Source organism: Polypterus senegalus, chromosome 3 (genome assembly GCF_016835505.1).
Source record: "Polypterus senegalus isolate Bchr_013 chromosome 3, ASM1683550v1, whole genome shotgun sequence".
NCBI lineage: Eukaryota > Metazoa > Chordata > Cladistia > Polypteriformes > Polypteridae > Polypterus > Polypterus senegalus.
In genome coordinates, this window is record NC_053156.1 from 39,494,259 (window position 1) to 39,507,337 (window position 13,079).

Below are 13,079 nucleotides of genomic sequence, written 5' to 3' on the forward strand. Positions count from 1 at the left end.
AAGCTTAAAGCAATCGTCTAGTGACTATATCCTCTTGAATTCTAAAGAGCATATGTCCCTTGAGGTACAGGACATAACCAATCCCAGTTCCACACATAGTCAATGTGATTCCATTCAGTCAAATAGTGATATGCATGGTAATGACCAAGTATCAAGTAAAAATTTACCAGGAAAAGAGGAGTCAGGATCAACTGTCATTGCATATGGACATCCCAAACCGTCTGTTATAATGCACAGTACTGCAGTATCTTCTGTTATAATGCACAGTAACCAAGTGGGGAAGGCCTCCCTAAATACTAGCAGTAACTCAAACACTAATCATTCTCCCCAAGTGTCAGGTGATCCACTATCCAAAAAAGTAGCCCGTCCCATCAAGAAACAAGTTCTTAAACAATATATCCAATCACAGAGTAGATCTTCAGTTGAGAGATTGGAAGAAGATCAAGGAATGGACCTTGGTAATGAGAAGCCTATGCAGAGGCAACTTAAGGCTGCTGCTGATGGCAACAGTGTAACCTATGTGGCCAAGCCAGCTTGCGTAGGGGCGTCAGAAACCAAAGGAGGAGCTCCATTGTGTCAGATAACTGTTCGCATTGGAGAGGAAGCAATTGTGAAGAGAAGTATTTCAGAAACAGATCTGATGCGTGATAAAGGACCTCCTGTCAGCAAAAGTAAAAAGATAGAAACTGTCCCAGAAGATGAGAACCAGCACCATCATCACCATCATCACCACCGTTTTCGCAGTACAGAATCTGATGGAGAAAAGGAGAAACCTAAAGTTAGTAAACCAAAAGAATACTACTTGCGTCTTGAAGCGCGAGAGGAAGACAGTGACCAGGATGCCGAGGACAACCTGTGGCGACCTTATTACACTTACAAGCCTAAAAGAAAGACCTTGCATCTGCAAAAAGTCAAAAAATCCAGTTGGAGAAGGAAACTACGATTTAAGCGTTCTTTGAGACTTATGAGGCGAGCAGAGCGTCTTATGGACCAAAATTTACAGAAGAGCAGCACTGATCACTCAACCACATTATCTCAATCAATCAATGAACCTGGAGACCCTGAGGAGCAAGATGACACTGTCACATGCTCTGTCTGTGATGAAGATTTTCCTGACTACTCTTCGCTAAGGAAACATGAAAGGCACCACCAGTCAGGTAAATCTTTCAAATGTATTACCTGTGGCAGACAATTCTCTACATTGAAGAAATTGGACAAGCATGAGCTAAGCCATCTGATAGAGTTTGTCTGCATGCAGTGCCAGGAGTCCTTCCATTCCAGGGAGCTTTTAGAGGAGCACCAGAAAGTACACCAGGTAGAGCCAGATGAGCAAGTTGTTGACAAAATGAAGGAACCTGGCTATCTGGACAAGTGCAACCTGCCTCGTGTTGGTAGGAGACCCTCTATTCGCCATGCTTGCACATATTGCTCAAAGATTTGTAAAACTGCAGCAGCTTTGGGGAGGCACATGAAGCGACATGAGATTGATAAAGAGGGTTCAGCAGACCCAACTGCTGAAGTGTCTGGTCAAGCAACAGACGGTGACCCAGCAAATGTAAAACCTGAAGAAACTGATAGAGAGCAAGAAAAATCAAGACCAGTAATCAATTGTTCTGCTTCAAATATGGAGACATGTGAGGTAAGCAGTTTTGAATCTCCAGAGAAAGTTGCAGCGTCATCTGACTTGTTGGTTTCAAAGCAGTTAAACAAATCAAGTAATAAAGAAGTTACTCAGAATAAAGATAGTGAAAATTTGAGCCCAGCCTTCTCATCAAGTGAGACAAATCAACTGTGTGGCAGTACCAAAACTGAAACCCCTGTGAGAACAGAGGTAATGGATAGCTCTCCTCCAACAGTTCTAGTAATGAACGGTAGAGACAGTTTAGATTCCTGCAAATGGGAAACAGTAGCACCCATCAGAGTACAGGGAAATTCAACAGAACTATCTGGGGGAACACTCCAACTGCCTTCAAAGCTATTGCACACAAAGGACAGTATGTTTGAATTTTCAGGTGATAACCATATTGACCAGGTTGAGAGTGTTCCTCAGAAACACCATAATAATGCTACAAGTACAAGACATCCAGTCAATGAGGTTGTCAATAGAATTTCAATGAAGGATGAAGACAGCATCATTGAGAATGAGCCCAAACAGGACCATTTGAGGCCTGGTCCTGAATGTGATGTTCTATCTCCACACCTTAAGAAAGATAAAAAGTATGAGCATGCTGCACCTTCTCAAGCAACTACAAATTCTCCACAGAAATCAACCCAAGTGTATGTTCAGGGGGAAAGCTTGGAGTTCAAAAAAACAGTTTTGCACATCGGTCCAGATATGTCTCAGCCCAAACCAATGCGCCATAAGGGCAATGATCTTCCTTCAGCTTCACAAGAGCTCATTGGACAACACTTGGCAAAATTAGGTCTTCCTGTACAGGAACAGAGGACCAGGTCCCATTATGGGAGGGACACGCCTACCCGGGATCCACTGTTATCTCACACAAGGAAAGAGGCACAGGAGGCACATGGGCTGCTGTTGCCACATAAAGAAGAGAAGCTGTCGCCTTCTGTGGCTGACCTGGGGAAACCACAAACCACTCCAAGTGCTGCTAACGTGATTACTGCACACGAACCGACATTGGCACAGACCACTTTAAACAAGTGCACCCAAAAAACAATGAAATCTCCCAGTCTGGGCCCAAATAACCCAACACAGGAACTGCTGATGTCTTGCATGGGGGCAAAAGGGACTGGCATACAGGACATGTCTGGACTACTTCCTAGTGGCCCAGCGCCAAGCCTTATGATGTCCCATTTGGCAGGAGTTAATGAGAACATTTGCAAGACGATGCTGATGTCTCAGAAATCTGAGGACCTCCAAGCATCCACTCCACAGGACCTGCGTATGCACATGAGTTATCCAGTTCAGGACTACCCTTTGCCACTTATTGCACCAGGGGGCTGCCGTTCCAGCAAGAAGCAGGAGGAGAACCTCTTGGTTTCATACCCAAGCACTGCCATCCAGTTTGGAGACTTTGGAAAGGTCTCAAATGGAGAGCTGGGCAAGTTGCCCTTTTATCCTGACCCCTACCAGCTTATTTATGGACCGCAGCTACTAGCATATCCATATAATTTAACAGCACTTCCCATGGCTTTAAACATGGTTGTCCCAAATGAGAAAGGAGATCCTCTCCCTTTCCTCCCCACCTTCTTTAGCTATGTAAACCCCTGCTCAAGCCCCATGCAGGAGTCACCTCTTATGGCCAGAGCAAGTCGTAGCAGCAACAGCCGAGAAGGGACCCATCAGTAGATCAAATTAACAGACAGGGCAACCCCCAACCCTCCCACCCTGACCCTTTGGGATTTTGGCATCCCTTAACCTTTCCTCCTTAATGAGTACTCCTGAACAGGGGTGTCTCTCCACAGTACCTCTCTGTCCTGGTCCAGTTTAGGATTTTATAAATGAAAAACAAAGAACAGCCGCCTTTTAAGGCACATTACAATAAACAGGGTGTATGTGCTCTTATTCAGTCTGCTTCTCATAGTGATTGCAAACGTTATTTTATGGCTGTCGTTTCCTCTGTCTATCAAAGAAAAGTGATAAAACTGGCAACGTTTAGCAGGTAGCAAGTACCCTCAGACCTGCCCCCTCTGTTCAGTAACTTCACTCTTTAGGAGTTTGCTGCTCACTTTACCAGTACAAGATCCCATTTGTTCAGCTGTCTGTCACTTGAGGAATGTAGTCAGTCCCACCCAGCTTTCCCAGCCCAGCTACCACCCCCTACCATCGTATCCCAGGCTTACTAAGTAAAGGGAGCGTCCTACAAGGGCCCAAAAAAAATAAGCACTTTCATCTCAGCCAAGGCAGAGGAACCTCACAAGAGAGGAACGCTATGGAAAGACACTAATAGCGTGAAGCAGACAGGTAAAACTCCAGGCAGGAGTTCACAGACTTTATTGGGGAGAGAGAGGTGTGCTATTATATGGTACCCAAAACGCTCAAATCAGAGGTACCAAATAGGGCAATTTTTTAAAATTGTCGACTGGTGTTAAGTCAGTTGTTCTTTGTCTGTTTTTTAGTTCAGTTCTCTAATGCTGTGTCTATTACTCATGCCACATCTGGCAAGATTTGTTTTTTTGGTCAGTTCTCACTGACATTAGTTACCTCGACTTCCTGTACTGAAAAGCCACCCATTTCTGGCCAAAACCAAACCATGACTCTTCTTTGTATAGTAGATGACCCTGGATAGCATCCCAGATTTTGGCTAGGCCTCCGGGAATTACAGTTTGCCTGCAGTTTGCTGGTCTGCCAGATCAGCAATTTGTGGAAAATGACAATGCTGTGATCTGGGTTTCTAGACAAGCATTCGTCAACAGGAAGAAGTCCAAGTGGCATAAAAAGAATGCACTAACAGTGACTACAACCCTAAAAACACACTTGTCTGCTATCTTTACAGGAAGCGGGTGATCAACCTTTTCCACGTTATGATAACTTAAGACAGAAAGGGTTCTGACTGCACAGCCTAAGAGAGAGAGAACTGTATGCACTGAGATCTGGTAGATATTACTTTTCCTATTTAGGAGAGCTTTATGGTTTTAACTTTATTAAGTTATATATTGTAGTTCCTGCCTAAAGCACCGATTCTCCACGGTTCTTATTAGGGACCACCAACAGTCTTGGTTTCTGTTTCTAACAATTTGTTTGTATACATTGTCATTGAAAATAGGGAAGGAGGGGGTCTTAATAAGCTCCACATTTCACATGGAGCATAACATAAGGAACTTCATTTTGCTGCCAAAGGCACTTCACTTTTGTGGTTGGGCAGGAGCCAGCTCATCCACAGAAGCTCTAAAATCTATCTATCTATCTATCTATCTATCTATCTATCTATCTATCTAATAAAATGCAAAGTACATTTCATAAAACATGCACTAGATAATCAGTATTATCTCTGTCTATCTAACTAACTGTGTATACCATAAACAAGCCGAAAATTGCAGCAGGAAATCTTTATTTATCCTTTATCCTGCCTGTCTGTCTGTCTTTCTGTAAACATTTTTTAAGCCACCAAATAAAACGTACTGCTCATTGTGTCTACAAGCCCACGTGGAATAGTAACCTGATGCATTTACCTTTCTGTCTGTCTGTAATCTTCTTAGAGGCAGCTGCAGTGAGTCTGAAAATGAAATCCATCTGTCTTTTAGCTTGTTCTAAAAAGCAGAGAAGACTGCTATTATATTACTAGTTTAACCATCTTTAAGCTTGTTAGAGATAACAAAGTGGAATCTCTGCGATCATCTTTTGCATTTGATTGTATATAAACAGATCTGAGACAGCCACAAGCAAACTCCCTCCCCATTCCTCTCTGACTGTCTATAGGCTGCCAGGACACATGCATGGTTCACCTTAAACCAGGCTCAGTGAGCCACATGCTGTCCATCTCTTTGTATGTGCGCGTAAGAGAAAACCACAGAGAATCTTTGCCACATAAATCAGTCTGACGGTGTGTAAGGTGGTTATTGATGCCTACAGGGGATCTATAATCTTACACATGCAATTGCCTGAAAACTGATTACAGACAACCATGTGCAATCTCCTAGATTATGTTTCTGTCAGTTTCTAACCTTGTTAAAGCATCTACTAGGAATTTATGACCTTTGGTCTGTCAAAGGTGCTATCTATTGATATTAGGGATAACTAGAGTTGACCAGAAAGAAAATCCTCTTCATAGGGGAATGTTTGAATGGCAGCACACATAAAAGGTTCTTTTAAGCACTTTTCCACGGATCTGCAGACTACCATGCAAATTAACAACTGATTATTTATCTGTATGTCTTAACCTGTTGGGGACAGATAGATGAATCTGGTATATCTAAATGCAGACTGTAGACGACAGCAAGAAAATCTGTCTTTCTGAACTTATTAGGGAGATAGCTAGTGAAACCTATCTGCCAAAAAGCTGGATAGAGACCACACAAAGGAAATGTATCTAGAAGCTGCCTATTCTACCTATTCTATCTATCTATCTATCTATCTATCTATCTATCTATCTATCTATCTATCTATCTATCTAGCAACTATAACAGGAAAATGTGTCTGTCTATAAGTGGTTGCAAGATGGCAACAGAAAGATCTTTATCTGGAAGCTTGTTAGAGGTGTTAAAAGAAAGTAAAATGACTTCTACCTATCAAACAATATTAGTAATAGCCAGAAGGATCAGTCTGCTTATCTGGCTATGTATGGGGAGTTTAAAGTGTTATAGACATTTTCAAGCAAAATATTTGTTCACATATAAAGGATATCCATTGATTCATCCTTGAAATATAATGTGCTTTTAATAGTGCAGTAGGCATTCAAGAGTATCTGGGTGACGAAAGGCATGAAATTGAAAGGTTGTACACAAACAACCCCCCAAGACAGTTTGGAGAATGGTAGTCAGTTAGTTTCCACCACTAATAGTGCCTAGAAGTTAATAGTGGCCATTTTGAACAGCTGCATTTGTTCAGCACATGCATGAAACCACTGCTCCTACACTCAGAATCATATAATTGAAGTTTTACTTTCTTCGCAGGAAGTATTGATTTCATAAATTCAATTGAAAAACATGTTTGGAGTGTTTTTGGAAAGTTGTTTGTCTGTGGTAAAAATTCTGTGGATGCTGTCACTCAAGAACGAATGGATTGATTCTTTTGAAATGCTGTGGACATCATGCACTCGTTAGCCTTGAGAGTTGATTAGATTTTGGGTAAAGTCCAACTCTTCAGCTTTGAGTTTTTTAAAGTTTAGAGTTTTTAAAGCCGATACCAACAATAGCCAAACCACTGCTTAGAAGTTCACAAATGTTGGCATACGTCTTTCGGACTTTTTAAGAAAGACTTTTGTGAAATTTGAATTTGATCCAAAACTCGAGCTTTTAATGTTCAAAATTAGTAAATGCAGTAGCCACAGCAGCTAAGCTCTAATTACAAAGAAACATTTGATTATTTTTTTATGCCTTTATTAAACTACTAGGATGTGTATTTATTTGTGGCGAGTATTCAAACTTGTTATTAAAAAAGGTTTTCCTAATTTGAACTTTGAAATTAGCACCTTCAGTTTACGAGTCGAGGTGCTAGTCCCAAAACCGCCCCGGCTGTGTGACAGGTGTGTGTTTGTACTCTTTTTCCTGTCACTTTTTTACATCTGAAATTAACCAAAGCATTAAGACATTCATACACAGCTCATGTAGTTGCAGGTGAACTGATCCTTTAAGTTAAATTAATCATATTAGAACATAAGAACAACACGTTTGACAAACGAGACGAGACCCTCAGTCCATCAGGCTCGTTTGTTTAGCTGATAGCTAAGCTGAACCAAAAATTTGTTACATAAAAATATCCTATTTCTTTCTTTTAAATACATTTGCCTTTAAAGACGGCTAAAACATGAAAAGTGGTATTGCCTCTTGCCTATATTTTGGTAAATTCACGCTGTAAATTGTACTCGTGTTGTAAATATAGAAAAAATAATGTGCTGGCCACATTAGACTTTTATTATTAATTGAATTCATTTTTGCGATCCATCTGTCTACCCATCCAGTAATGTCTGCTGATAAGCTATCCCTTCCCAGCTTCTGAAATTTGCATTGCAGGAGGTTATCATAACAAGAGAAAAAACTCAAATGCTTTCATGAACAGTCCTCTTGCGTAGATGAGCACTTGCAGCTCCACTTGCACTTTATTGTAAATATTTTAAGTGCCTGATGGGAAAACTCTTTAAAATAAAAGTGCACCCTTATTCCTGAATTTTTTTCTACAATTCATTTTGTAGACATGGTGGAGCATGCCCATCTACTGGCATGGCTCACAACTCTGTATCCTGGCATAAAATCCTAGCCTGGTCACTCACTCTCTCTGCGATGTTTGCACCTTCTTCCCGCTTCTTCATGGGCTTTTCATGGGTATTATGGTTTTCCTCCCAAATCTAAGAGATGCACTTATTAGATTAGCTGGTGCCTGTAAATTGGCGCAGTGAGAGTGTGTGAATGAATGTATCCTGCTTTAGACTAGTGCCAGTCCAGGGTTAGATCCTACTTTGAATTGAATGTTTTCAGAATAGGCTCCTTCTTTCTAAAAGTTTAGTATAAGTAAAAGTGAAGGGATACTCCTCAGTTACCTATTGCATGAACATTGTGCGAGGTGCTGTGGACACGTATTGAAAGTAATTTTGTAATGTAGGAGGCCTTTACACCGTTCCCTGTATTACTAATAAGTTATAGAGATACTCGCATCATAAGCCAAAAATGAAGACAGAAAGCACTCCACGTCACGTGTTTTCTAGTTATTGCAGCAGAATGGCATCCCATTTAGGGGCGAGTCTGCTGTCACTGTCACACTCCTCCATGATTTCAACTGCTATAAAGAAGGTCTAGAAAGTAGATGGTTTACAAGCGGGTGCCATCCTGCTTCTGTGTTCCCTGTCTGTTGAATCTGTCAGTCTGTTCATCTCTCTCTCTCTCTCTCTCTCTCTTTCTTTCTCTTTCTCCCAGCATCCCTGCTTTTCTGCCCGCTGTCTATCCAATCACTTGCAGGTGGAGCCTAATTAGTAAATGTGCCAGGGCAGCAATAATAGGGGGAAAAAAAAGTCTGCTAGGTTTCCAGATGAAGGGGAGCCAAGTGTTAAGCATTTCAGAGTTTGCCAGCCATCCAGCAGATTAAGAATCTGACATGCAGCTCTGTGCCGATACTAAAGATAAAAGGCAAACACAGGAACACTTGTGCGAACATGGAGACTATTAGGCAGAGAAGATGTTTTATCTTTGTTTTTGGTTTCTGTCTCCTTTTTCATTTACTGCATTAATGTTGTGCATATGTAGTTTGACACGAATGTATTTTTTAAACACGTAATAATAGCACAATTTTTCACCACTGATGAATTTCAGATGATTTAACTATTCTAATTTTATTATTCTCGGTTTGTTTTTGATTGCTTCCAAGCGTTCCCAAAGTTGAAACGGTGACATTTGCTTCTTTCGCAAGTTCCAGTCAAACAGAATCAGATGCCCTCCATCCCTCCTGAAACAAAAGCCTTGACTGTTACTCCCTGACGCCAGAAGCGTGAGTCATTATGCTAATAAGCAGCTCTGTGCTGAAAGCCGCTCTGTATTGGCTCACGGTTAACCCCCTAAACACCCAGATTCTATTTTTTTAATCAAGACACGATCATGCACTTTTTTTAGAATGTTGTTTAGCGATTTCTTAAGGCAGAAGAGGATAATTAGAAAACAAAAAAAAAAATCCCCATGCAAAGACATACAGGACCAAATGGCATCCATCACCCAATGCAACGTCAACCTGTTAGATGACTCTTTGTGAAACAAAAGGAAAAACATAACAAAGATGTGAATAACATGCAAACTTTCCTGGCAAAGCATTCCAAACAGCTTGCAAATTGAAGGTCTGGAAGGCGAGTGGGGTTTGTTCTTGGGCTGTGAAGGTGGAAAAAAAGAAGAGACTAAGGGCTTCTTTTAAGCATAGATGTCTCTTGAAATCGAAATTTAGAAGAGTAGGATGAGAGAGTTTTAGCGGAACTGAGGCAAGCGGCCATAGTAGGCATGAAGGATTGGTGGCATTGAGGACCATCTAATAGGAGGTTGGTGGCGGGTGTGAAAATCTCCCAAATTTGTTGACACACACGGGCTCAGTGACTGAACTGCAGATCATCTCTTAACCGTTTGTTTTAGAAGAAGTAAAATTATTCTGGTCTGCTTATTGCTAAGCACGCCAGGAGAAAGACTGCCTGGAGGAGCAGCTGAAGCCTGCCATTAATCTCTTGAGTGGCAATGCAAAGCGATCCCAAGGGGGATTAAGCAAAGCAGGAAAGTAGTGAAATGCTTCCAAATGGGGAAGAATATCGTAAATGCATCAGGCATGTGGGAGACAAAAAGGAATACCAATTTCCTGTCACCCATTCAAGTGAAAAATAAACACATTATCATTCAGGAGTGTGCCTTGCTGGGCAATGAGCAGGCTCTTTATTAGGAGAGTGCTCTAAAAAAAAATTCTTTCCCCACTATTTGTTTGGATCACTTCTCACAAGATAGATGATGGAAATCTGCAGATTTTAGACACACGTCATTTGGCTCCGGGCAGCAGAGCCTTTCCAAACGAATGACGGCGAGCACGGCAACATGCGGCCATGTGGGGGAGGCTGCATTCTCTGCCTAAAACCCACACTTCACCCCTTCTTTGAGCAGAAAATGATACGGCATCCTGAAGTGGGCACCGCACATATCCAAGAGACAGTCCTTGCCAAGTCAGTAATGGGGTGGGGGGTGGAGGGGATAAGTTTCTGCGGCGCAACAAAAGCTGCTGATGTAATTGCTGCTGGCAGACTCTAAGTAACAGTGTGCTGCAGGAAAGGAAGATTTGTGCCTTGTTTTTTTGTGTGTATGTTTGCTGAACCATTAGACCAGTCTTTATCTGATATAGCACCTATCATAACAAACTCATAGTACAGTGGGGAAAACGGTGAAAGCAGCTCAAAAATGAAAGGGGGCTTCACACCCTGTTATGAAAAAAAGAAAATCGCCTGTGAAGGACGCTATATAAAATAAAGATTTCCCGGTGTCACCCTTAGCAGGTCACATCCTCCGACCTATTCAGTTTGTAGTAATTATGACCAGGGCTACACCCGACCCATACCCTCCTGGAAATCAGACGCTTTAGAAATAATACCCCCCCCAGTTGAAAGCTGTAGGCCTTTGTTGAAGTTTCAGGCTGTTTGAGCAAATGATGTTATTAAAAACTGCAACAGCACTTGATATTCAACCTTTGTTGTATTACAAACATTCTTAATATAACATTTAGTGAGTTACAATATGAATATACAGATTTCAGAAAATTAGTCTTGCAGCATTCGCCCAAGTATTTGTTGTCATTTCAGGCTTTGAATTGGTTGACATGAAAAAAGAACAAGAAAAATAATACATATACTGATACATACACACATATTATATAACAAGTATACTATACATACATGTATACAATACATGCATGTCTTATGTACCGTATGCATATACATACAGTATGTACACATATTCACTCATATATGTATACATATATAAACACATGTGAGCAAAAGTATATGAATACACACAGTATATACATATACTTTATTTAGAGGGGACTATACACAGCATACATGTACGTGTGTCTGTGTATATACTGTATGGATATATATACATATATAATAAAGGAATTGCAGAAAGGCTACATTATTGAAAATAAGTGAAACAACGTACTTGCTTTTTATTTTTTTAGTGTGCAGTTAACTGTTACCAATTATATATTGTATATATTCAAAGTACAGTCAAAAAGAACGACTACTTTGCATACTATGGCACTATGATGGCAAATGTGATGGTGACAGCATCATGTAGGGGGAAGGTCATCCATTTCTGTTTAACTCCAGGAAGTCCAGTCTTTGGCTCATTTTTTCAAAACTGTGCATGTTGGGCTAATTGGCAACTCTAAACTAGCCCATTTGGTGAGGGCATTTATGTTAGAATAGACTCTGACTCCTGCGATCTTAAATTGGATTAAGCAGGCTTAAAAATGAATAGAAGAAAAATATGTGACAGTGGAGGACTAAGAAGTAAAAAAAACTTAGTCAGCCTTCACTAACTCTTTTAACAAGTCTGTTAAAATGTAACCTTCTCACTTTAACAAAGCTGTTCAGTGTGTCAGGAGAGGATGAGCTCCACCCAGGGAGACCTGCTACTATAAAAAATGAACAGATGGTCACTCAAGTACGGGAAGACATCAGACAAGATTGCAGGTAGAGGTTTTATGAAGTTTTTTGACGATTCATGTATGTGTCTGAGCTCTGTGATCCCACAGTATGCTCTTCCAGTCTTCTTCTCTTCTCTGACGTGTAGATCGTTCTCTCCATGATTAGAATGTTAGAAACATGTTGACATGAACAGGCCATTCAGCCCAACAAAGCTGGCCAATCCAATCCATTTAATTCCTCCAAAATAAAATAAAGCAGAAGCTTTGAAGATCCCTAAAGCCCTCCTCTCTATCACACTACTTGATCACCAGTGCCATGTGTCTCTGGTTCTCTGTGTGAACTGCTGGCATACACACCCCATCATCGTCAACTAAATGACCCTGCATGTCTTATTAGTGACAGATGTGCTGGACGTTCTGAACCAGTATATCACGACCATTTCTATATTTACATCATGGTATGCAAATTTCAGTTTCATTTTGACTTTACTTTGAATATTCATTTTAAACACTCAAAAGCACTTGTTTTTTTTTTTCAACAGTATAAAATTGATTCTTGGATGCATTTCTCAAATTTAAAGAAATCATTGGTTGTGTCTCATTATGTATTGTAATTTTTTTATATGGCATAGGATGGCCTCTACTTATTACCCTGTCTTTGTTTTTATTAGATTTTAAAAGCTTTAAACCATCAACTAATAGAACAAAGCGTGTTTAGTATCAATCAGAAAAGGACGTCTCGTTGGTTACAGAGTGAGACGGAGCTCCTTTTCCTGTTAATGAGTTGGTGGCTGTCACAAATAAAAAAAAAAAATGGAAATAGCAAAAGTGTATATTTTACCTTTTTATGCGCACTCTATCTTTTGTTGAACCAACATTATAAGGCTTTGAAATAAACACAATAAAAATACTGTTCTGGGGATTCAGGCATTGCTGCTTGTCTTTCTGTTGTATTGTCTTTTAATTCTAATGTGTGCCTGCCTTAGACGGGTATGTAGGTTACGCTGTGATCCTGAACTTGCCTGTGACGGTGACATATGTGGCATTTTGAACACCCAATGTTGCTTGATTCCTTATTACTCTCTTTTTCCAAGCCAATCCCTGGTATTGTGCCACACTGGTGTTCATTGTGATGTTATTTCGGCCTTTCTCTTACGTTGTTAAACTGTTCACTGAGAAGTGCTGCCAAACTGCCTCTCTCATGGATAATCCAGTACATCAAAAATGTATTTAGTGATCGTTTTTTGCCTGCTTTCACTCTCTAGTGAAGCCCAATGCATGACATCATTAAAAAGTGCTAATATCT

At 40.6% G+C, this 13,079-nt stretch overlaps 1 protein-coding gene across 1 annotated transcript in view; it reads left to right on the plus strand.

Moving 5' to 3' along the window:
- Positions 1–12,695, plus strand: part of zbtb4 (zinc finger and BTB domain containing 4) — a 58,011-nt gene extending 45,316 nt beyond the window's left edge. Inside the window, 1 exon segment of the mRNA XM_039746997.1 lies at positions 2–12,695. Coding sequence (XP_039602931.1) covers positions 2–3,310 — 3,309 coding nt within the window. The 3' untranslated portion in view covers positions 3,311–12,695.
- The last annotated feature ends 384 nt before the right edge of the window (positions 12,696–13,079 follow it).